Source organism: Eublepharis macularius, chromosome 4, assembly GCF_028583425.1.
Source record: "Eublepharis macularius isolate TG4126 chromosome 4, MPM_Emac_v1.0, whole genome shotgun sequence".
NCBI classification, from domain to species: Eukaryota; Metazoa; Chordata; class Lepidosauria; order Squamata; family Eublepharidae; genus Eublepharis; species Eublepharis macularius.
Window position 1 is genome coordinate 112180074 of NC_072793.1, and position 23961 is coordinate 112204034.

The 23961-nt window shown below is 39.4% G+C and overlaps 1 protein-coding gene across 1 annotated transcript in view; it reads right to left on the bottom strand.

Moving 5' to 3' along the window:
• Positions 1-23961, bottom strand: part of WNT7A (Wnt family member 7A) — a 48621-nt gene that overhangs the window by 15293 nt on the left and 9367 nt on the right. The window contains exon 3 of the mRNA XM_054976807.1: positions 5862-6133. Within this exon, the coding sequence (XP_054832782.1) occupies positions 5862-6133 (272 nt within the window). The remainder of the gene's footprint in view (positions 1-5861; positions 6134-23961) is intronic.

The window sequence follows — 23961 nt, forward strand, 5'->3', positions numbered from 1 at the left end:
CTATTCATGGATATTTTCTCATCTGCAAGGTGACTTTTCAGCAGCCACCTTGTGGCAGACAGCTGCATTGGAGCCAGCTTACCATCTGTACTGCTTCAGCACAGGATGCAATCCACCAAAGAAGAGTTTGATGTGGAATCGTACAGACATTACCTCTTGGTGGCTAAACAGACAAAAGCCACCTATGTGGCTCATGATACAGTTGTCCCACATAATGAATTCTTACCACTGCCATGGATCAGCGCATACTACCTACAATTTATGAAGTCCCCCCCTCGCATTGTTCTGCCATACCTCTTACAAATTCTTGTTTACTTTTCAGCAATAACAATTAATATTTCATCAAGTTTTGAAAGTGAGTAAAGAAGAAATGGTGCTAAAGGCAAAGGCCACTCTGGTGTAGTAAACAGTATGTTGAATCTAGGGTGAATGGTTCAAATCCCTGCTCAAGCAACTGCACTTAACATATCTTGCATGGTTGTTGTAAGAATAAAATTAGATGAACTCTGTGTACACCACCTTAATTTTCTTCACAGAAGAGTAGGATAGCTACTAAATAACCTACCCTAGATAAAATACCCTACATAAATTAAATCTATTATTAGTTATGTCTGAGGAATGGAGAAGTTTCATCACCTGGTAAAAGAAAGGCCTAACAATAAATTAAGGCTTCTTAACTATTTTTCATTGTGTATGAATCATACGAATCCCATCCATCTGAATTACTAAACCTAGTCGCTACCTGATCTTAGGATTCACTGCTGAAGAAGAATCAAAGAACACCTATCTGATGACATCATAGACTAGTCAATACGCTTGAGGTGATTTGCCCTTGCATCCAAAGAGTAGCAAGAAAAACAACCTTGTTGTCACTGCAGTCAAGCATTGTAAAAAAGACTTGCTTTTGACATTGTGGGAATTCAGCATATATTTGTTCCTACTCTGAAATGACTAGATTTTGGTTCTGACATCATTATTAGAATCTCTTTGGACAGTGCTTAGTTTTTAACAACCGCAGTAGTTGTGATTAAGGTGGAGTAAGGTTTTGTGTAGCTAGAGAAATGAAAAAGTCATATTTTATCTGCATGGCCTCAGTTTTGCTTTGATCTCTTACAGAATCACAGCCATTTTATCCTCCTTTGTTTTCCATGCAATGGTGGTACAAATGTTAATATCTGTAAAGTGAAGTTAAAATAGTGTTTAAACCTCATTATTTACACATATTCATCCCTTGTAAGTTCCATTCCTTCCTCCCTCCCATTTTTTGTTATTCTCGCACACTCAGTGTTTCAATTTAGATTTCAAGCTCCTCAGGACAGACAGATTTACTTATATTAGTGTATAAAATGATCCAGAGAACTTCCTGCTCTGATTTTGCCTTTGCTATAAACTCTGTAGGTAGTCTTGGGCAAACCATTTTTTCTCCATTTTATGAGAATAACATTGCCCTACCTTGTAAGGATGGCAACAAAATAATATTTATGAAGCACTTTGAACACCTAAAGCCCTCTACCAATGCTGAGTATTATTACTCCTGCTGTTCTATTGAGTATTATTACTCCTGCTGTTCTATTGTCACTTCATGATATTAGAGTCACTGTGACAAAGAACTCACACAATGTTACTGATGACTTATATTAAGGAAGAGCCCATTTTCTGTATATTCTGAATCAAACACAAGACTGTCACAGGAATTATATTAATAAATTTCACTGAGAGTTTGTAAGAAGTGATGCTTTCATATCTGATGAATTTATGAGGCAAAAGATCCCTCATATTGCATGTTCTTAATATATTTATACAGCAAAAATAAGCACCACAGTAAAAAAAAAATCATTTGTTGTCCTTCCTCTCATTATTTGTGGTCATTCAGTAATACCAGCAGGTCCTATGTTGTGCTAAAACATCAATAGATTGGCAACAGCCCTGAAAGCAATGCTGCATTTCTGCAATGGGCAGACATATAAATATTTCCATATCAAAGCAGCGTATATGCCTGCTGGGGAATTGGCAGGTGGCCATAGATAGCACAAGCACTATCCTTCCAGATAATGCCACCAATAGGGTGAACGCTTTCATGCTTAGATTATTAGTGCTGGGTAATTATACTGAGTATCTATGAGCCAGTTTGGTACAGTGTTTTTCTTCCATAGGATGATTTAAGAATAGTGTCAACTTAAGCATGAACACTTTTCATAATAATGAGCTGGCATGCATCATGCTTAAAAATAATATTAGGAGATTAAGCTTGATCCCCTAAAAATCTAGTTTAAGGAATCACCTTTACATATATTTTGTGCATAGCCAAGCCCAAAATATATCAGCATTCATGGAAATCATTCCATCACCCAAGCTGAGGATTCAGAATACTACAAATGAATCATGCACTAATTTGGGTACACAACAAGGGTCTTTTCATCTGCTTTTATGAAGTGAAATCTGCCTGCATGAAGTTTCTTCCTTGCATACTGCCTGCACAAATGGAAGATTATGAGATCTTGTATGGGTAATGGAGCCACTATATCATCATATAGGCATTATTGTCCAAGGAGACTCATTTATTTTGAAGTGGTGACTAGAGAGAGAAATATTACTTTTCTTCATATGCAGGATTTGAGTCCAGTGGCACCTTAGAGACCAAAAAGATTTTCAGAGTGTAAACTTTCAAGAGCCAGAGCTCCCTTCTTACAAAATGTTATATAGATGGTATTTAACGCCGAAAAAATTAGCCATAGCTAATAAACAGCTGTCTAACAAGTGTTGGAAGTGTAAGGAGCATGAAGGTTCTCTATTTCATATGTGGTAGACTTGTGGCAAGGCTAGAGACCGTTGGGCTAGAATATGTGCTGAGATGTCTTTAATACTCCAGTATAATGTCGTTAAAAATCCAGAAATGTTGCTGTTATCTTTACATTTGGAAGACATTAATAGAAATGATAGGATATTATTGTACTATATGATAACAGTGGCAAGAATATTATATGCACAATACTGGAAGAGAGAAGAAACACCTGAAATTGAAGAATGGATATGAAAACTGTTGTACATGGCTGAAATGGACAAATTGACGAGAAAACTGAGAGACCAAGATCCAAAGGGATTTTTCGAAGATTGGAAGAAAATAAGAAAGTACTTAGAAAGAAAATGGGATGTTAAAGGACAATTGTGGTCTTTTGAAGTATATTAAATAAGATAAGATATACTTTAGATCTTTACCAGTAGTAACAGACTAATAATTATAGTGTAGAAATATGATCAGAAAACGGGGAGGTGGAGTGCTGTTGGAAGTCAACAGTGAAAAGGGAGAGGAGAGGGGGTGGGGAACATATACTTATGGGAACTGAAAAGAAATGTAGTTGTTTTTAATTTGATTGTATGTTAACCCATCCAATAAAATTTCATTAAAAAAAAAAAGAGCCAGAGCTCCCTTCTTCATATGACTTGCCTTATCTGGATCACATCTTTTCCAGGCTGTGCTTAGTGTTTTACATTCTGCATGTTTGTAGTGCATTTGATGGGGGTAGGAGGTTTATTCTCATTTCAAGAGTTGGTCTAAAACATGGGCTAAGAATTGAACGTTTATTTGGTTCTCAAAATAAAGGGTACTATAGGGAAAATCTGAAATATAACGCATGTGAACAAGACATCTAGTTCAAGCTACATTTGCAATTTTGGGATATGACATTGATGCAAAGGAGTGGGGGACAGGAAGCACAAGTGCCCTTTTTTTCTTGTCATCCCATGCACCATCCCAAATGGTACTGAATCAATGCAACTTTTCTACCTCAAGAGATGGACAGGGTAGTGTATGCTAAAGATTCACTTCAGATGGTTCAGAAATGGAAGAGTATGGGAAACATGAAGTACTAGTGCTTATACTTCCCATTCCCCCACCAATGTCACAGCCACAACCACTCTCTGTACTTTTCCATCAGTTACTTAAGGCTGTAACTGAAGTTACTCACTGGATGTACAGGTGTGTGTGCAATCAAACAATGACATTTTACTAACCTATTTCAGAAATCCTATGGGACAGTTACTGTTATATCCAAAAATTTGAAGTGCTGTCCATATATCTTTCAATTCTCTGGTACTAATGCTTTACTCAGAAATTCTTTGGGTCAACCCAACTGGAGGTAAGTTTGGCACAGCTTATACTTTTAAGCATTCTTTTCCTGCCAAATGAAAATCAGCCACCTTACCTAGGTATCACAAATAGGTGGAGCATCATATATTATAACTTAATTGCTGTCTTAAATTATTTGTAATTAATCAGACTAAAGGACTAGATATGATTATAGATGCACTGAGCTAAGCCTTGCCATTTTGAGAAGCCTGAAGTCAGGTTTCTTACTCAATGCATAGGAACAAAGGAGTACTTATTAAATGTACATGTAAACCCAACCACAAAAGATGCTAGAAGGATATTAATATTTTACTTTTGGAATAAGAGATTGTCATGGGAATGCCATACCAAGGCATTTAAGCCAGAAAAATGAAGTCTGAATATTTCTGTATCGATATGCTTTACTACCATTAATATTGCTATTGTTTGAGACTGAAAGCAGCCTTTCCAAGCAGCAGGTGTCTGTGTTCAAAGCAGAGCTGTTGGAAGATGCTCATTTTGTTAGTATGTTAGAGATGTAAGTCCAAAGCTACTTCCATTGCCAACCTCCATTCAGTTTTGAATCACTCCAAGTTAATGCCAGAAAAAAACCCCACGAAAATGCCATGACACAGCTTACAAGGAGTCAAATAAGGAATAGGCTGTCATGAAAAAAAAAATCACTTTCTCAGATATATCAAGGCTGTAAGTTCAAAATCTTTTCTGAAAACAGCAACATCTATCATCAATATAACTGTTTACTGCAACCTAGCAGCGAGTAGAATATAACGTATATAGCCATGTACACCAAATAGATGCTGGAAACACTGTGGCCACAAATGTAGGTATACCTGGTGCCTCATGACAGGTCAATGACTTTTGGGAAATTATACAAGCTGAATTTCAAGTTATTGTGCCTTTCAGTTCCTGAGGAATAATATCAGTTCTGGTAATGTTCTTGAACTTTCGATCCCATTATACTGAAGCAGCCTTATTATTAACTTGTTCATTATGGCAAAAGCCCATTTTTATAAACAAACGTCATTATAATGGCTAGCAAATGTTATCAGATTTTGTGGCCTTGGGACAAAGAAAGCCTGGACATTTTGTGGCAATTTGAATTTAATTTTTGTGCATCTTGACATGTTGCTCCAATAGATAAAGAAGATCACATGGAAGGGGCCAAAGGTTTCTAAATTTCTAAACCAATGCCCAATGCCTCTCCCCCAGGACAGGCAATGTTGAGGTGGGAAGGAGTCATCAGCAGATCCAGCAACCATTCTTCACCTGTAATGTGAAGACTAGATCTAAGAGATCAACACAGGCTGGGCACTGCCATGCAACCCAGTAGAAAGCAGACACAAGAAGCATTTCTCTCTATTCACATTTTCAGCAGGCATCATCATTTTAAAATGCAGGGATTAACTTTTGCACAGAAATCCCCTTCTTTTAAAATGAATAATGAAAATTTAATATGTTAATTATAAGAAATTCTGACCATCACACTATGCAGTAGCTGGAAACATTTCAATCTTAAAACACAAGTGGATTATTATGACCTCTTTTGTTTTCATTTGCTGTTTTGTTAATACGAAGTGTCACTGTGGCACAAATATTTGCTAGGAAGGATAGCTCTACAGTGCACAAGTGTGCATATTCATAAACTGGTAAGTGACATTAGTTGTGATGTTCTATGCACATACATGTTGCTGTAGACATGGGATGGCCACACTGAGAGGTGAGCAAAGGTGCCTACCTTTCGCCCCGCCTCGTTGTTGTGCAAGTTCATGAGCGTCCTTGCATTCTGTTTAATCTCCCTGGCATCCACAAACACCTTGGCGAATCCTATTCCATAGCGGATGTCTGCAGAGCAGCCTCCCCATTTCCATCCTTCGTCTTTGTGGTATTGTCCCTGTTTTTCCTTGTCACAGCCACAGTCGCTCAGGTTCCCCTGGGTGCAGGCGGCAGTGATTGCATGTGCTACTCCTGCAGCAATGATGGCATAGGTGAAAGCTGCTTCTCTACTACCTGAAATTAGGATACATAGCTCAGTAAAAGACGCAACATTTAGAAGAAAGAAAAGAGAAAACGTGCAAGTCCATGCAGTGAAAATGCTGCAAGGTTATTATTAGACATGCTATAAATATGCAGGCATAAGCATTTCTTGACAGTTTAAGGGTCTAATCTTTTGTTGATGTTTAGACAGTCTGAAAAGAACCAATACTCATGCTGTTGTGAAGGCAGTGCATTTTGCTGTGTTCATAAATGTAGGGTTACTATAGTAGATTATTAATGTAGTCAGGCTCAATGGTGCAGGCAAGACTGCGATATCAAATGGAAACCTTAAGAGTACTTCAACAGGATTTTGAAAAACCCAACAAGATAGTTTCAGATTGGCTATACAAGTCATTGTCATACTATTCAGGTAATATTAAGCATGATGAATATATAGATAAAATTCATCCCCAACAGAAATCAAGAATGGACATTTACTTTATGCCATTCGGCTAGGCAGGTAAATGATATAAACACTCTGGTTCTAAGTGTCATAGTAAACTTGGTTTGTTTTAGCCCCAAACTAGCTGTGCAAACCCTGGCTAGTCTTCCAGATCTACATATTTTGTTTACACTCATAGGCTGATTCCACACACGTTGGATAATGCACTTTCAATGCACTTTATCAATCGTTTGAGGTGGATTTTTTGTTCCGCACACGAAAAAATCCATTCCAAATGATCTGTAAAGAGGATTGGAAGTGCATTATCCAACGTGTGCGGAATCAGACATATTTTGTTTATACCAGCTACTCTTATTCTCTCAGAAAGAAAATGAAAGCTTGGGCACACACAATTACAGTTAGGTTGCTTATTCCATCTCTTCTTGGATACTGAGAATGTTTTTGAAGGAGGAATTCTCTTTACAGGAAGGAAGATATAACAGTAGGTTTATTGGGAATTGATTTTGATTGTAACCTAGTTTTGTGTGGAACAATTTCTACCATAAATAACTAAATAAACATTCTTTTCAGTCTCTGAAACTAGGTAAGTTCTACAAAAGTTTGCAGATATTTAATACTTCTGTTCTGAATATTGGTTGTTGGACCTCATGATTTGTGGACCATATATCTGATGTGCCTGTTCCTAAGAAAAAGTAGAAAAGACAGTACCCTACAGTGGAATCCTAAGCAGAATTAGACCTTTTTATTGAAGTAAATGTCTTAGAAGGGTGTAACTCGACTTTGGATGGCATTGCTAAGCACTTTTTGTTCTCCACAGTATCACTCTTTGCAAGTGATCTATATATTAATGCTTGCCTCTTAGTGGTTCTTTTATAGAAAATACCTACTTCCTTACCATATGCCACAAATAGCTAACAGCATAATGGACACAAAGATGACATCAACAAAATCAGTTAATAGGTATTTTCATGGCCACTTAGCTGCGGATATGTATTGATAGAAGTCTATACTATCCTTTGTAGTTTTTAGTTATTACTGTTTATATAACTGCATATACATATAAGAATCTTATACCTTCAAAATTTATAAATATCCTGGAACAATAAAAGTTCTAAAAAGATTCTTTGTCATAAGTTTAATTTAATATTCTGTAATTTAAACTGAAGGAAACAGCACTAATATATATCTATGAAGTGTTGCACTGGTATAATTAGTCTCCAGTTACCTCACAGAGTTGTTAAATTTTGATTTAGTAAAAAGTGAGGACATCACTACTTACTATTACTTACATGACCTGTGAGTATATTAGTTTCTCAGCTAACAAATGCCCATAAAAGCACTTCACTCTTTCTGAGCTCACCAGCAGTGCAATTCTAAACAGAGTAATATGGCTATAACTCTGCTTAGCCTTGTACTGTGTACGACCTCCAGACCTTACAGAATGAAGACATCAGGTCAGGAAATTTGAGTTGGTACCTTAAATATATGTAGAACCACTACCATCCTGACTGTTCTAGCAAACTCACTTAACTTGAACATAAGAGTTTCAGTGATGAAAACTATTAAGTGAGGAGCCAGAGTCAATGTAAGAATAGCATTTCTGAATCTACTCTAAAATCTTAATGCTGTGCTTAGGGCCAATTCTTCGGAAATTTCTGTGTGATCCTTGCCTACTGTGATCAAGAGAGCCATAAAAATGTGCTTCCAGGTTAAAGTCAAATATGCACAGGTCTATTTTGCTGGTTTAGTTCCCATACTGCAGCATTTTTTTCGTGATCGTCTGCACCAGATTAGCCACCATGAATAGTCACTCCAGCCACTATGTGGCTTTTCCTTGACTTTCCTGGGAGCGCTTATACCCTGACTTTTAAAAAAAAATCCGCTTTGAGGTAAGCCATTTTGCTGTGCATACTCTTTATTCTGTTTTTGGTGTTCCATCCTCTTCCCACCCTCTCCTGCCCCCTGCCAGCCCCCTGCATTGTGATTGGCTACTTTCATCTAGCCAGCCACTCCGTTTCCCCTCCTTTCCATTCTTCCCCCTCCCCTCTTTCCTCTTTAAATTTTTTTTAAAGTCCAGTGCAGGATTGATGAATTGCTGGGGGAAGTTCCTTTTTTATTCTTTTTGCTTTGGCACTGGTAGGAATATTGCATAGGGAGCTAAATATCTAGGTATCAGAAATAATCAAGTTTTAGATTCTCTTTTTATCCCATGGTTGAGAAACAGGTGCTTGGGGGCAACAGAGAAGGAGGCAGGAACAGAGCTTTGCCAGAGATTCATCGCTGCTTCGATGAGGGTGTGAATGGCCACATACAAGCTCATTCCAAGCTTTTCAGCTTGACTTCAGAGAAAGTGAGGAGCCATGTCCCTGGTGCAGAAGGGGCTTAAATCTATTCCCAGCTTCTGTGCAGGTAGAGTACATGTACCTGGTCAATAAATTGTTATGTATAGCTGATTAGCCTCTATAGTTCCAATAAGCATAGATATCTTCTGGAATTCCCTGTCTTCTATCTGGTCATCCCTTAAAAATAGTGTATTTTTACAATTGACAAAGCTCTTATCATTTTCAATTTCTTCTATTCTGATTCTGAAAAACTCATACATCATCAAATATACGGCAATATCAGCTTCCTCAAAACTTACTCCCTTTCCTTGTTCCCAATATATCCTATCTAGACCATCACGATTGCTGACTGAGTGCATGGCCTTTGTGTTCATCATTGGAGCTGTTTCTGTAGTATGTGGGCACCTATGTTTTTTTGAAGATGTGTGATCAAAAGGTTTTCTGAAAATGGCCTCCAGTGTTTGTGGTCTGTTTCTACAATGACTGTTTTTCATCAGTAAATGGTGGGATTGTGCATCCAGACACTAAACATTTCTTTTTATATTTGATCATAGTTCTGTTGGCAATTGTCATCCCTTTAGAAGTACACACAACAGATAAACCTTTGAACAACAATATCCAGGAAAACTGGCATCCACTGACTCAGCTGCCTTCTATATGGGGATGAGATTTTGTGATTTCCCCATTGCTGGCATAGCTGCAGATAAAGCACAGCAACAACAGGACTTCTACACAGCAGTGGTCCCAACAGTTTTGTTACCCCAACCCACCAGAAGTGGCCACCCCCTGCCCTGGGCTACCAGGTCTTTTGCAATTTTTTAAAAATGCACTAGAATATTGTTATACTGATGTCCCATTAGGCCAATAGGAGTGACAGGTTCTCTGAATTCTCAATTCTCATTTTTTTAAAAAGTAAGTCTCTATCCTCTTCCCTTGCAAAGAGGTGCCTTTTAAGGGAAGGGTCTAGAGACTTACTTTTTTAAAATGAAAGCTGAGAATCCAGAAAATCTGATATACCTATTAGCATAAAGGTATATAATGATATACTAGTGCTGATTTTTTAAAATCCCCCCAGTGGCATGGGGAGGAAATGGCTGCTGCGGGGACAGGGTCAGGGAAACTGGCTGCCATGTGGGCCAAAAAATCCACGTTCACCCACCTACACAGCATCCATCCAGGTTTTACTGTAATCTTTCTCAAAATTTTGGAGCAAAGCAGGATTGAGAAAAACTGGAGAAAACCAGGAAAACTCTCAAAGGTGCACAAACGTACTGCAATGCTGTGGGGAAGCAGGAAAAAACCCACTTACCAAAGGTATTGAACTCTGGGCAGATCTGTGTGGAAGCTGAACTGTATTTAACCTTTATTTTTAAGGTATTTTAGAGAGGCAAATGTCCATTTGACTCTCTTGACACCTGTCTAGAATTCACTTTTCTCTTTCATTATTTTCATTTGTAGCTCTCCATATGAGAACATAATTTATATAATGTGACATCACCAAGATGCTCAAATATATGTTAATTCCTGCTTTGGTGCCTCTGGAGATGAAAAGGCAATTAATTGTAATTTTGTAAATCTGTACTGGTGAAAATATTTACTGAATGTACCCAGCCTGTAACTTTTGTCATTGCAACAAAAACGCCAAAATTCATTACTACTCTCAATAATTTACAGGTAATCTCTTTTGCAGTAGCTGAAGAAGTAAAGTAGACCCATCTACAATGACTATTGGACTGACCCGCTAGGTAATTTTTTCTGCCTTAATTTCTCAATGTAATTGAGTTCTCTTGAACTTTACTTCTTAGAGTCAACCTACATGTAACGCTCTGTTGAGTGTAGTATGTCCCCAGTAAATTTTCTTTTATTCACTTCTGTGACAGAATGCAATTTTTAAAAAAGTTTTCACAGCGCAGCACTCTGAGATGGAAGAGAAGGAGTTAATAACTGCCTAGAATGAGAGTTTTATTGACAGGCTGCTCCCCTCTTTCTCTGATTGGCTAGTCAAAATGAGCTTTAGGATGACAGTTGGTGCTGACAGGATTTTGAGTTAGCGGTTGAGAGTGAGTGTGTGAGACTCTGACAAGGAGGGTCAGACAGGTACCCCACTGAAGTGAGGGAAAAGATATCAGCTGTTGTGATCCAGTGTAGCAAGCACTGCAGTATGATTCCCTTTGTATACATAGCTATCGTAATAGTGTAACAACCGTTAAAAAACAATTTTTTAAAAGAGGGAATTATACAATCGCGCATACAAGCCAGATGCATGTGCGATGTTTAAAGGAGGGGTAATGGCGAGAGGAGGTATTGGAGATTTGTGGGAGGGCTATTCTGAAGCTCAAAATAGCCTCCACATGTGTTGATACAGTAGGATAATTGTGCAGAAAACCTGCATCAAAAATAAACATAGACCAAAACCAGTCTCAAAAAATACTTAAAACCGGGAATAATCACAACCTGCTCATGCATGGGAAACGATGACGTGCAATGAGTGCAATGAGTGGTACTCTGGTGGCTACCATTGGTAGGCCATCCCATTAAGGATGTGTGGAAGCAGCCTTAAATTTTGGCAGGAAAATCTGCTTTAGAGTGAGGAAGAGAAGGGGGGGGGGGGTCCATCATAACATCTTTGCAATATGTATTCCTTTCTATCAAATTAACTCTTCATACCAAATTTTAATTAGTCAAGGCCTTCAGAGCGAGAATATCCTATAATTTCAGCAGAGATACTTTATACTTGCAATTCAACTTAAATTAGCATGAAAATGCAAAGCTGCCTAGCATTTGGGGGCAGAACCTGGGAGTGAGAGCAGCGGTGATGCCATGGCTTCACTTCTGGGTGAGTGCTGAGATATCACAGTATTTGTGATACTCTAGGAATCCCCCTCCCCCCCCCACACACACACACTCTACTGGGAGAAGTTCCAAGTCAGTTGTGGATGCTGTGACATCATTGCCCCCTTCCAGATTTTTCCCCTGCTGCTCCATCATGTGGCAGTGCATCATGGGGTGCGAGGTTGCCCCCACAGGTGGGCAACTGGTAAGTCTATTTGTGTGTGTTTATCATTTCCTCTGTCATAAAGAGATGCCTTGGACTATGATTCTGTTTAGGAACTTTGGATTCCTTAATCTAGAGGCAATGTGTACTGTTGCTGCACACTTAAGGAAAAGAGATTTTTACCAAACTCCTTCTATGACCCAAATGTTCAACCAACACTAACACGCTATAATCCTAAAGGCTATTGGCTTTGTCATCAATTGGTGTTGCCATTACATGTTACATTCAGGGATTTTCAATGCAGAGCTCTGGAGAAGTAGCATAAAATCTCCTAAATAAATAAATGTAGAAGAGTGACTTGGCTTGTAGATGGCAATAAGATGAATGCAGTCAGAAACAGACATACATTTTTAAAGACTATACAACCAAAATCAAAGATCCTTCAAACTCTAGGGATCTCTTTATGACATATACCTGGTGTCCCTCCTTGATGTCAGAATTAGATCAGATTGCATTAAACACTACACTGTAATGCACATAAAAGGTGCCTTTCTTCTTCCTTAGTGAAAACTGCTTTTCATCTCTGAAGTACTGAAGGACAGAGAGAAGGACAGCAGAAAGACAAGAATCCAAAGCAATTTACCACCCTGGAGTTATAAAAAGCTTGAGTCCTGTATTGATGAAATATCACATTCTTGCCTCATTTAATTTATACACACTGTGGTTTCTCCGATGACTCATGATCCAGAGCACCCTATTGTTCTTTAGAATGTAAATGAAGTAGAAAATAGTCTGGCATTGGTACTTGTAATTCAGCTTTCTTTTATTGTGTTATTTTAAGACTATTTTATCCAGAAGATTAATTTTACCCTTGAGTATTTGTTTTGCCCTGAAGTAATAACTGTGATCCTGAGCTCAGTACATGCACATGGGAGACAGGAGGCAAAAGAAAAGAAGAAGATATAAGTGGAAGAAAGATTTCTTTGTCACTGCAGGAATTTGCAGTGGCAATGGAGTATTTAGGAGGCAGTTTACCCCCCAAATGTTCCTTGCCTCAGTTGCCTGTAGCTGCCATTCATCCCAACACACCCCATGTCGACATAGGGCTATTGGATTTTTAAAAACCAGTAACGGGAACATTGCTGTAGCATTATCATGATCTGTTTGCTAAGTCCTCACAACTTCTTATTTTTAAAAGTAGGTCTGCAACTTCCCACTTCATATTTGCACAACAAAAAGTGCTACAGACTTACTTTTGCTTTTGAATGAAAGCTGAGAATTTAAAGGACTTGGTATCGTACAAAAACACTATAATGATATTCTAATTGCTGAATTATTTTGAAAAATCCCTTCTGTTATAAGAGAAAATTGCAACTGTGGGGAGGAAGGGCTGAGGCGAGGAAAAAATCTGCACCATTCTAATTGCATGGAATACAAATACTATTTGGCTGCAATTTTCCCAAAAAGATTATACCAAATTAGGTTTGGAAAAGATTGCAGGCCATGGCAATTTGGGGGAAAACACAGAAAATAGATGTTTAGGTGACAACATCATGTGGACACCAAACTAGAGTAAAACCTTCATGTGGAATCAGCCTTAGGCTATTTGAAGATAATAAGTTTTACTTGGTAGTAGGTTTTAAAATAATTCTAGAACAATTCCTGCTTACTCATGGCTTCCAAAGTCTCCCATGGAATGCTCAAGCTCTTGCTTTGGCCAGCCTCTAAGGGAGACACAAATGCAATCATCAGGAATGCCTCTCTGCCAGCTGTCCATGCTTACACATGATATCCTAAAGGCACTATTAAGAGACCATCTTTGAACAACAGTAGAGATTTCAATAGCACATAAGCAAATACATTGTTATTAAGGCATGTACTATTTGAGGCTTTTTAAAATTTATAATAAAAAGTTCCAAAAAAAGAGTGTAGCCATGCCTCAAAAGGTATTATAAGTCCCCTGGAGAGAATCAAGACTACAATTCTGAATGCATGAACTGATTGTGGGTGCACACTCCACTAAAAGATCAACAATATTGATCAATGTTCCATTAATTTCAGTGAGAGAAAGTTAAGTGCATTCTTAATTCTCTCCCACTGGAGTGAGTGGAGTTTAAATGTCTTCAGCCCTGGCTGTATCATTTATGTTTATTTCATATCAAAATGATTTATGGCACAGTTTGAGTATCCCACCAATGTTTCTTATTTGTATTTCTTAAGAGAGTTAGTTAAAGATACCTTTGTATTTATTAAAATGTTTTTGTTTACTTAAGTATTTATAAGTATTACATCATAACAAAGGAAACTATTCATAAAGGTTAGTATTCTCCTGAAATACTCTGTTCTATTGCATAACAAAGACCATTTCTCTGATTGTCTGTGTTTCCTTAGCTGGATAGTTTTACTCATTTTGTTGTATTCCACTTTATTCCTATGTTTGGCAGCTCAGAGGTAAAAACATAAAACGTAAAGTTGTCAGAGAAGTACAATAAAAATAAATAGCAGGAGCACAAATATATCTGTTACAGAGAATGTTTTCATGGGATAGGAAAGATATGTCTACAAAGTCCCATTTAAGACTGCAGAGAAATACCCCCCCCCCCCAAAAATTCACCTCAATATTTCCATCATTGTGATTGCACTTTGTCAAAACTTGGCTGCAAACTAGAAGCTGACAGGAAGGAGGGGGACAGGGAATAAGCCACCCACCACAAAGTACTTGAGAGCCAAACTGCATGAGACAAATTACATGCACATGACACGCGAATGCACTTACACATGTCTTTCTGTTGCTTTCCTGTTCACTCGCACACCACAGTTACACCGCATTCGATCACACTCGATCCTGTGTTCGGACTGGCACGTTTCTTCCCCATTCCTCCCAGATGAGAGATAGTATCCCATGATGCACCTTCTCATCCTGCATACTCAAACCTTCCTCTGATGCTTTTCTGAGAGGGGGACTTGTTTATTCAATTGGATGTATTAGGGGGGGAAACCCGCTGGGTTTCCTGGGAGGGGCCTAAAAAACAGGAGTTTCCCACCTCTGCCGAGATCTTGAACCTTAGCCTGCCAGGAAAGGGAGCATCTATGCAAAGGGGGGTGGGCAATCCCCACTTTGGGAGCCATGGCAGCATTTCTTGCTGTTAGCCAGAATCAACTCTTTCCTGCCTCTTTGTCCCCAGCCACCACCGATCTCCATTATTACCTATGGGGAAAACTATGGGGGGCTATCCAGGGAGATGGGGTGACAGTTTGCAAAATAACTCTACAAAATTTTCAGAGGATCTACTGCTGACTGTCCTCTAAAGACCACCCAAGTTTCAGAGAGATTGGACCTTGGGGAGTCGTTTTATGGCCTCTCAAAGAAGGTGCCATCAGCCACCACATTTTCCTATTGTGGAGAGAAACTCACAGCAACTGGGGAAACCCATCTATCATACCTTTCCCAGGGTCCAATCTCCCTGAAATTTGGGGGGGGGGGGTTTCTTTAGAGGAAAATGAGAAATAGGTCCACTGCAAATGGTCCACTGCAAATTTGGTGGATTTTGGACATTGGTAAGGTCATTTTAGGGCCCCCCAATGTAGATACCCCCAGCCACCCCATTTTTTCCTATTGTGAGAGAAACTCACAGCAACTGGGGAAACCCACAGATCATGCCTTTCCCAGGGTCCAATCTCCCTGAAACTTGGGAGGTCCTTAGAGGACAGCGAGGGGATTTTGGAGGATTTTGCTTGCAAAATGCCACCTCAGCCCCCTAGATAGGTTCCCTAGTTTTCGCCACAGGGAATAATGGAGACTGGAGGTGGCTGGGGGCACCTTCTTTTGGGGCTATAAAGTGCCCCCCCCAGTTCAATCTTCATGAAACTTGGGGATTCTTTAGAGAACAGCTAGAAGTAAGTCCCCAGCAAATGTCCCTCCAGTCCTAAAATGCCCCTCCAGACCATGGAAAGCCCTGAATTGTATTTCCCATTGGAAACAATGGCCAAATTTTATCCAGTTTGCTCTGTATTGTTGAGCCAAACTGGAGAACGAGTACCTCCCACCCTGTTGTTTTCAGGTTCATGTATCAGGCACGTTTCTGAACTTTTGCTCAGATGCTTAATCATGTTGCCATGATCTTTCTTCCCACCTCCTCCTTATCCTGACTGAAGACGCTGCATGGAGAGAAGGAGGAGGAAGTTAAGGGGGGGAGGAGTGAGTAGGAAGGAGGAGCAGGTAGGTGGCAGTATCAACTAGAAAATTAAAGAATTTAAAACATGCCAGATTAAAAGCAAAACAGTTTTGGTGTAAGCCAGTTCTAAGGGCAAAAAGATGGGAGAGAGAAGCAGAAGCTGCTCAAAATTGATTCTCTGCAATGACGACTTGTAAAATGGACACAGGCAAGTAGGAACAGACATGATTCTAGACACTCGCATAACCTCATGTAATTTGTCTTGTGTAGTTTGGCTCTTAGCACTTACCTATACTAATGGCTCTGAGTGAAATACGGCATGGTTTTACCAGCTCATACCGTGCTAGAATATCACAACCAAAGGACCAAAAGTTGCTAGGAACCCAATGGCTAATAAACCCTTCCTCTTGAAGTAGGAAGAGCTGTCCATGTAGCAAGGGACAGTGGGGAGAAGTCCCAACTTCCAACCATGAGAATTAAGGTAATGCTGAACTTCAACTACTGCAATTTCAAATAAAGCTGGCCTGTCCTATTTAAACATAATTTAGTATAAGCATCAAATGAAGGGAACAGGGTTGAGGATTTTTATCTTTTCTGCATTCCTTTGCTCAGCCTGAATACTTGAACAGAGCATGTGTAATCTTTTCATTCATGTATTAAATTTATATTTTGAATGCTATAAGCCTGATCTCTGGAAATACACCAAACCTATCGGGTCTTCTTCTCTGAAATGCAATAATGAAGAGAGTAAGCCTGCCATCACTGTAGTGCAATAGCTCAAAATTGCAAAGTTGCAATAGATCACTCCTCCACTAGCTGGTAGGAGTGAGTAGGATGTATGGCAGCTAGGCAGAGCCTCTAAATGGCAATGCAGGTACAAAGTGCTAGACATGTGACTCCATTTAGCAGGAGATACTCTCAGAGTAGCTGGTAGCAGCAGTTGTTACCCAGTTTGTTCTTGGTACCTCTGAATAGCAAGGGGAAGGGGTGGTGTTACTGTGTTGAGACTTGGGATGGCTGCAGAGTTTTCCAGCCTCCCACGGAACTAACCAAAGAAACATGGAAAGTTTGCAAGTCTTTTCCTTCACAGGAACCTTTCCCATAATCAACTTCTGCCAACCACCACTGCATAAAAGAAATCTACGAGAAAGTTCAGAAATGAGCTCAGTACTAAGCTGTCAACATAGCTATTTGGAAAGGAAATCTGAAATGATTTGACAAATCCTCTGGAATTTGCCTGTCTTTTTTCCCTACTGGGGCTAATAGGTGCTGCGTGGGATGAGGGTTAAACCTGGGAAACAATGCAAAGAAGAAGGGTTAAACCTGCCCCCTTCTTCCCTGCAAGTGCTTTGAAATGAAATTAAAGACACTGGGAGATCTGGTCATAGACCGCTCTCCTCTTGTTTAGTTAAGCCCCTGTGCACAAATTTAAATCAAAATCTCAACAAGAAAAACTTCAAACTAATCATTGAAGAACATGGCACCTGTCTGAACAAAGGTGAAGCAGAAGGAGCCAGTAGAATCCTGCTGATAGAAAAGGAATGGGTAGGTAATTTCACCTGGTTCCCCCTCCCCATTGCATCTCCAGATTACGTGGCCTTTTGTCTGTGGGTGTCTCACAATCACAACCTCCAGCTTTGGAGTTTTCAGAGAGTTCTTGGAGGAAGGAGGAAGGCAGGAAAGAACTGTGCCATGAGCATCCTTGCATTCAGGCTTCACAGATTCCAAACCACAGCCACTTGCACCATAGGAGCAAGCAGGTTTCAGAGACAAAATGCCACCTAGGAGTGGAAGCAGGAAATCTATCTAGTGAGGACCGAAAGAGATGGCCGATGTCACAATGCACAAGTCGTGTAGTCAAGGAATGGAGATGTATGAGGCAAGAGGCAAGCAAGGCAAGCTTAAGGAGACTGCGAAGTTGATGCAGAAAGCAGGTGAACAAAGACTAGGTTAGGGTAGGCAAACTAAAAGAGGTATAAGAGTGTGTGTGGTGTGGTGTGACCACACTAAGACTTGAGAGCATCAGGGTCAGTTCCCCACTCAGCCATGAAGCTTGCTGGATGACCTTAACCCAGTCTCTTTACCTCAGCCAGGATTGTTGTGAGGATGAAATGGGGATGTAGTGTGCCTAGGGTTGTCAGCTGCTTGAAAAAAATCTATTTAATAGAGACTTGATAAGGTGTTACTTATCAGGTGATGCTATTTACTTCCCTGTCAGGAAAACTTCAGCTGCCATTTTTTACACATTCAGCATCTATTAAAAGGACAGGGCATTTTCCTCTAGCACCTTGATAGGCCTAGAAGTACCATGATGTAGGTTATCCTGTGTTCTTTAGAGGAAAGGTGGGATAAAAATGGATAGTTAGAGCTCTGGAGGAGGAGGAAAGCAAAAAATAATCTAGTAAAAGAAGCATCCCAAACAACTAACTCATAGGCAGCTGCTTCCTTTGGCCCTTTTAGAGACAGCAGAAGTTTCTAGACACATTAGCTAAGCAAAGTTATTTCAGATGAACTAAGAGTGGTTTCTGCCTTGTAAAGGTCTACTTGTATGCAGAAGAAAATGGGAAGAGCTGCCCCAGACAGCACTACCTTCACACAAGGTTGGCCAACACTGTTAGAATGAAGAGAAGTCACAGCACTTATTCCGAATGGAAGCAACAGATGGGATTTTTCTCAGACTATAACTGGAGAACTTTCTGCACAGTTTTACCAGAAACAATTCCAGAAACAGCCTAAAAGTATTAGAGGGGGAGAACATGCACTAGAGAAAGTGTACAGAAAGAACTTTTTTTCCCCGTCCCATTATACTACTACTCAGTGACCCCAAATGAAGTTGACTTGATAATAAGTTCAGGACCATCAAAAAGAAATATCTCCTTACTCTACATGTAATTAAATTGTGGTTTTCACTGCTAATGCACATGAGCACAAATGGCTTTGAGAGGGAATTAGAAGATTCGCAGATGATAAGTCAAGGGCTACTTGCCATAGTTAATTTAAAAAACCCTCCACATTCAGAGACAGTAAACTTCTGAATGCCAGTGCTGGGAGGCAATATCCGAGGAAGACCTTGGCTATGACTTGTCTGTGAGTCCTCCATGATAACAAGTTGGCCTCTGTGTGAAACAGGATGCTGGAGTAAATGGACCACTGGTCTGATCCAGCAGGGCTTTTCTTATGTTCGGATATTCACTGTGTTCAATGGGCTCATCAGTGTCAATAAATGAAAGTTAAACATTTGTAGAAAGTTTCTAAGCACTGTAATAAACATTTTGGTGTCAGATTGGACTAGAAACTTGCAGATCAAGCCTATTCATCTGTACTTGAAAATTGGTTTCCATGATTTCAGTGAAACTTTGAGAATGAGTCCCATTGAATCTTAAGCTTTACTTCCAATAAACAAGCACTGGGTCTACTGTTCCACTCACATCTAAGCAAAGAGAAACAGCAGGGGTACGCAGAGTGGACTAAATGTCCTATCAGGGTGGACATTTTAAAAAAATATTTTGCCCTACCATACCAGCAGTATCATAAATTAGTTATTTTGGGAAATTAAAAAAGACAAATTTGTATTTATCTGGCTGGAAAACATACGTTGTATTTCTGTTATTTAAAGCCAAGAGGTCAGGGAGGGAGTTATCTGAAGAGGCATGTGCTGAATAATGTGTTGACTGTGAAAATACAAAGATGGAAAATACAGCAGAGCTTGCCAATTATGTGCCATAGGCTACATTACTTCACATCTCTATAGAAGCCATAATTCATAGACAGCAAATTGGAGAAAATAACCTATCTTCTCCCTGGTTATCTGGATTTGCCTGCTTCAATTCCTTCATCTAGTGCAGATGGGATCATAAAACAAGGCCTATGCAATGAAAAATAGAGGCCTTGGGAGTCACAGAACATGCCAATCGTTCACATAAACCACCAGATCCTGCAAGGTACACAATACCCACCACATTTCACTGATATCACTGTCAGGGAAGGCTATTCTGCAGCTTGTGGAATCAATCTGAACAATTGTTCAAATAACTCCACACACAAAAATGTTAGCAATGTAACACTTTTCTCGTTTTTATGAACGCATGAATTAATTTTGCCCATTTCGTGTTTCAGGAAGAAAGCAAAATCTGAAAGGAATTGAAGCTACAGTTCCCAAGGTAACGGTGTCAATCTAGCAAATATATGCTTGAGTTCATTCCTTTCAATGGGCATAAGGCTACAATCCTATGTATGCTTACCTGGGAGTAAGTCCTATGAAACACAGTGGGCCTTATTTATTTTGAATAAAAGCATAGAATTTATTTACCACTTGGGATTAGGCTGAAAGTGTTATAAACTCTGCTGGATTGTGGCCCAGATACTTAAACTTTACATTTCTGCATTATCATATATATTTATCACAAACAGTATTGTGCATTTCAGGAACACGGCTTCTTTTTTCTATCACTTACCTTGTTTATGACACTGTCAAATATGTTTTCATGTGATTTCATTTCCTTTTAAAGAAACCCATACACTGAACTTTCAGTAGGCATTAGATATCCTACCTTTACAGACTGTAATGTAATCTTTTTGTTTCTCTAAAACATGTACTCACAAGATAAATTTGAAGGCAGGTATGAAAGCCTTGTGATGCGAATTCTTGCAAAAGTGACCTTGGGGCAATGTTTTTATCTTACCATGACAGTCACTGCCTAGAAAGATTGACTCTTTGGCATAAAGCATCATGCTGATTTTTAGATTCTTGGTGCCAGATTTCCAACCCGGCTCCTGTTTTTGCAAGAATGCTTTCTTGGCTGCAAAAATAAAAACAAATAAAACCCCTGCCTGTGCCTCTGTTTTTATAGTTACAGAATGTCACAAACACAAATTATTTACAAGTGTGTATTGATCCTGCTGAAGCCAGCAGCCAAATTCTCATTTGTTTCTCAAGGACTTAGAACTCCAGTGACTCAGAGCCTGTGCAGACATTACTAAACCCTTGTGAATTATTGCTTACATGAGTGATCTGCTTGCATGAGCAGAATAACATCAGAAGAGTCTATTCAGACAGAATTGCCCTTTCTCTTCTATGAGCTGGGAAGTTACAGCTTGCCTCTCTCCCCCGTTTATAGAAAAGATGGAGAAGCCTTATCACATGCCCCTATATGAAGAAACTATTCTGTTAGGAATATACAGTTTGGGCCGCTTCATGGACCAGCATGCACAAAAATCCTTGTGGAAATCAGGGGGAACACAAAAGCAGCAGAACCAATGAAAAACTGATTTATTTATTTTTTTGATTTGTAAACCCTGCACTGAAAAGTTCATGAATGAGGCTAATAGCTGGTTGAACCCAAGTATTTGAGCTAAATTTATATTTGGATCACCCTGAAAATCAATTTGATTTGGGGACATTACAATGGATTGTAGGGACTTTACAGAGGGACTTTACTTTGCATTCAACTATAGCTGGGATCTTGAGAACACTTTACCGGCAGTGGTTGACTGGGATGAGTATCCAAGAGTACATCATGTAAGATTGTTCTAGTGTCTCTATGCAGATTCCCAGTTGTTTTCTGGATACAATTTAAGATGAATAAAAAGATGTCTATATACCACGAGTCTAAGAGAGCTCTGACTCGTGAAAGTTTACACTCTGAAAATCGTGTTAGCCTCTAAGGTGCCACTGAACACAAATCCTGCTTTTCTGTTGCATACCAACATGGCTTCCCACCTACAACTATGATCATGATCATGTGGTTTTAATACCTTTTTTATTCATGTACTATGATTTTATATTTGGGTATTTGATATCACAATATATTCATAAAGAGTCCAGTAGCACCTTTAAGACTAACCAACTTTACTGTAGCATAAGCTTTCGAGAACCACAGTTTGCTTCATCAGATGCATGGAGGGTAAGAAGAAACTGGCCAGAAACTGGCCTTACATTACAATCGTATCTGCTCCAATGCTCTTGATCGAGACTCCCACTTTAGAGATTTACAACAAGCATTTTTAGGCCTACAGTATCCACCAAATGAGGTGAGGAAACAAACAGACAGGCCAGACTAATACCCAGAAACAGCCTTCTCCAGGACAAACCTAAAAGAACTAACAACAGAACACCACTGGTTGTCACCTATTGTTCCCAGCTCAAACCCATCCAACATATCATCAGTAATCTACAGCCCATCCTGGGAAATGATGCCTCTCTCTCAGAAGCCCTGGGTGGAAGACCTCTCCTTGCTTACAGACAGCCCCCCAACCTTAAATGACTTCTCACTAACAACCATGAATCGGCTAGCAGAGTCAGCAGCACAGGTACCAGACCCTGCAACAAACCCAGATGCCAGCTCTGCCCTCATATCTACCCAGGAAATACAATTACAGGACCCAATAGCGTCAACTAAGCTATCTCTGGCTCTTACAGCTGCTCATCCTCCAATGTGATATATGCCCTTATGAGCCAACAATGTCCATCTGTTCTGTACATTGGACAAACCAGCCAACCTCTGCGCAAAAGAATAAATGGATACAAATCTGACATTAACAGTGCAATCCTATGAAGAGTTACTCCAGTCTAAACCCATTGACTTCAATGGGCTTAGACTGGAGTAACTCTTCATAGGATTGCATTGTAAAAATGGCAACATCCAGAAACCAGTGGGAGAACATTTCAATCTACCAGGACATTCCATCAAGGACTTAAAGGTCACCATAGTTCAACAGAAACTTTTCAAAAACAAAATCCAACAGGAAGCTGCTGAATTGGAATTCATATGTAAATTTGACTAAGTTAGACTTGGATTGAATAGAGACTATGAATGGTTTTCTCATTATCAGAAGTAACTGATTTCATTAACAGAAGCAAACTGATCTCATTAGAAGCAAACTGATTTGCATCTACTCCCCCCCCCTCCCCTCACCACCTATATATATCTGGCCAGTTTCTTCTTACCTTCCATGCATCTGACAAAGAGAACTGTGTTTCTCGAAAGCTTATGCTACAGGAAAGTTGGTTAGTCTTAAAGGTGCTACTGGACTCTTTATGATTTTGCTACTACAGACTAACACAGCTAACTCGTCTGGATCTATGACAATATGTTCAGCATCCTTGGCAATGGGAGCTTAGACATCTAATTTTAAAAATCCATAATTAAATAAGAATATAACTATTGCCTTACTAAATCAGACCAAAATCCATCTAGTCTAGCACTTCTGGAAGTTTGCAAGCAAACTGAGACATGTCAGTTACCTCCATCCTGGATGGTTCTAGGAATAGAGGGAAGTGAGAAATGGGGTCAATTGACACTGGGACTGGTGCTATTTAATTTGGTCATAACCACCTTCTTCCCACATTCTACCCCAGCACAAAAGGACAACTGGATGTTTGAAGTTGGGATGAGCAAATTCCAATCATGTAGAGTCTATGGCAAGGCCTGGCTAAAAACAGATAGGAAATAATGAAGTCTGAGATATTGCACATGCCCCTACACCATGTCAAATTGCTGCCATTTTTCTAATGTTCATCCCTATTGTCCAGCTGAGTATAGTGGTGGCTATGTGCACACCTCTTTTCCCATAGAGGGACAGCTATGGCTTGCTTTTTCCTTTAGGAGAAGTATGTTTTTTCATTATAGCCTTAGGTATGGTCCTAATAAGTTTTCTAGATAAGAAATCAGTAATTAATTATAATGTTTTTATTGTTTCTTTTAACTGTATATTTTGTTGGAAGCCACCCTGAGCCTGCTTGTGGGAAGGGCGGGGTATAAGTCGAATAAAATAAAAATAAATAAATAAATAAATGATCTGATATTGGGGATCAGCAGTGTAGTACCCAAGTTTGAAGATAATACCAAATCACTCAAGATGGTGAAAACCAAGGCAGATTGTGAAGG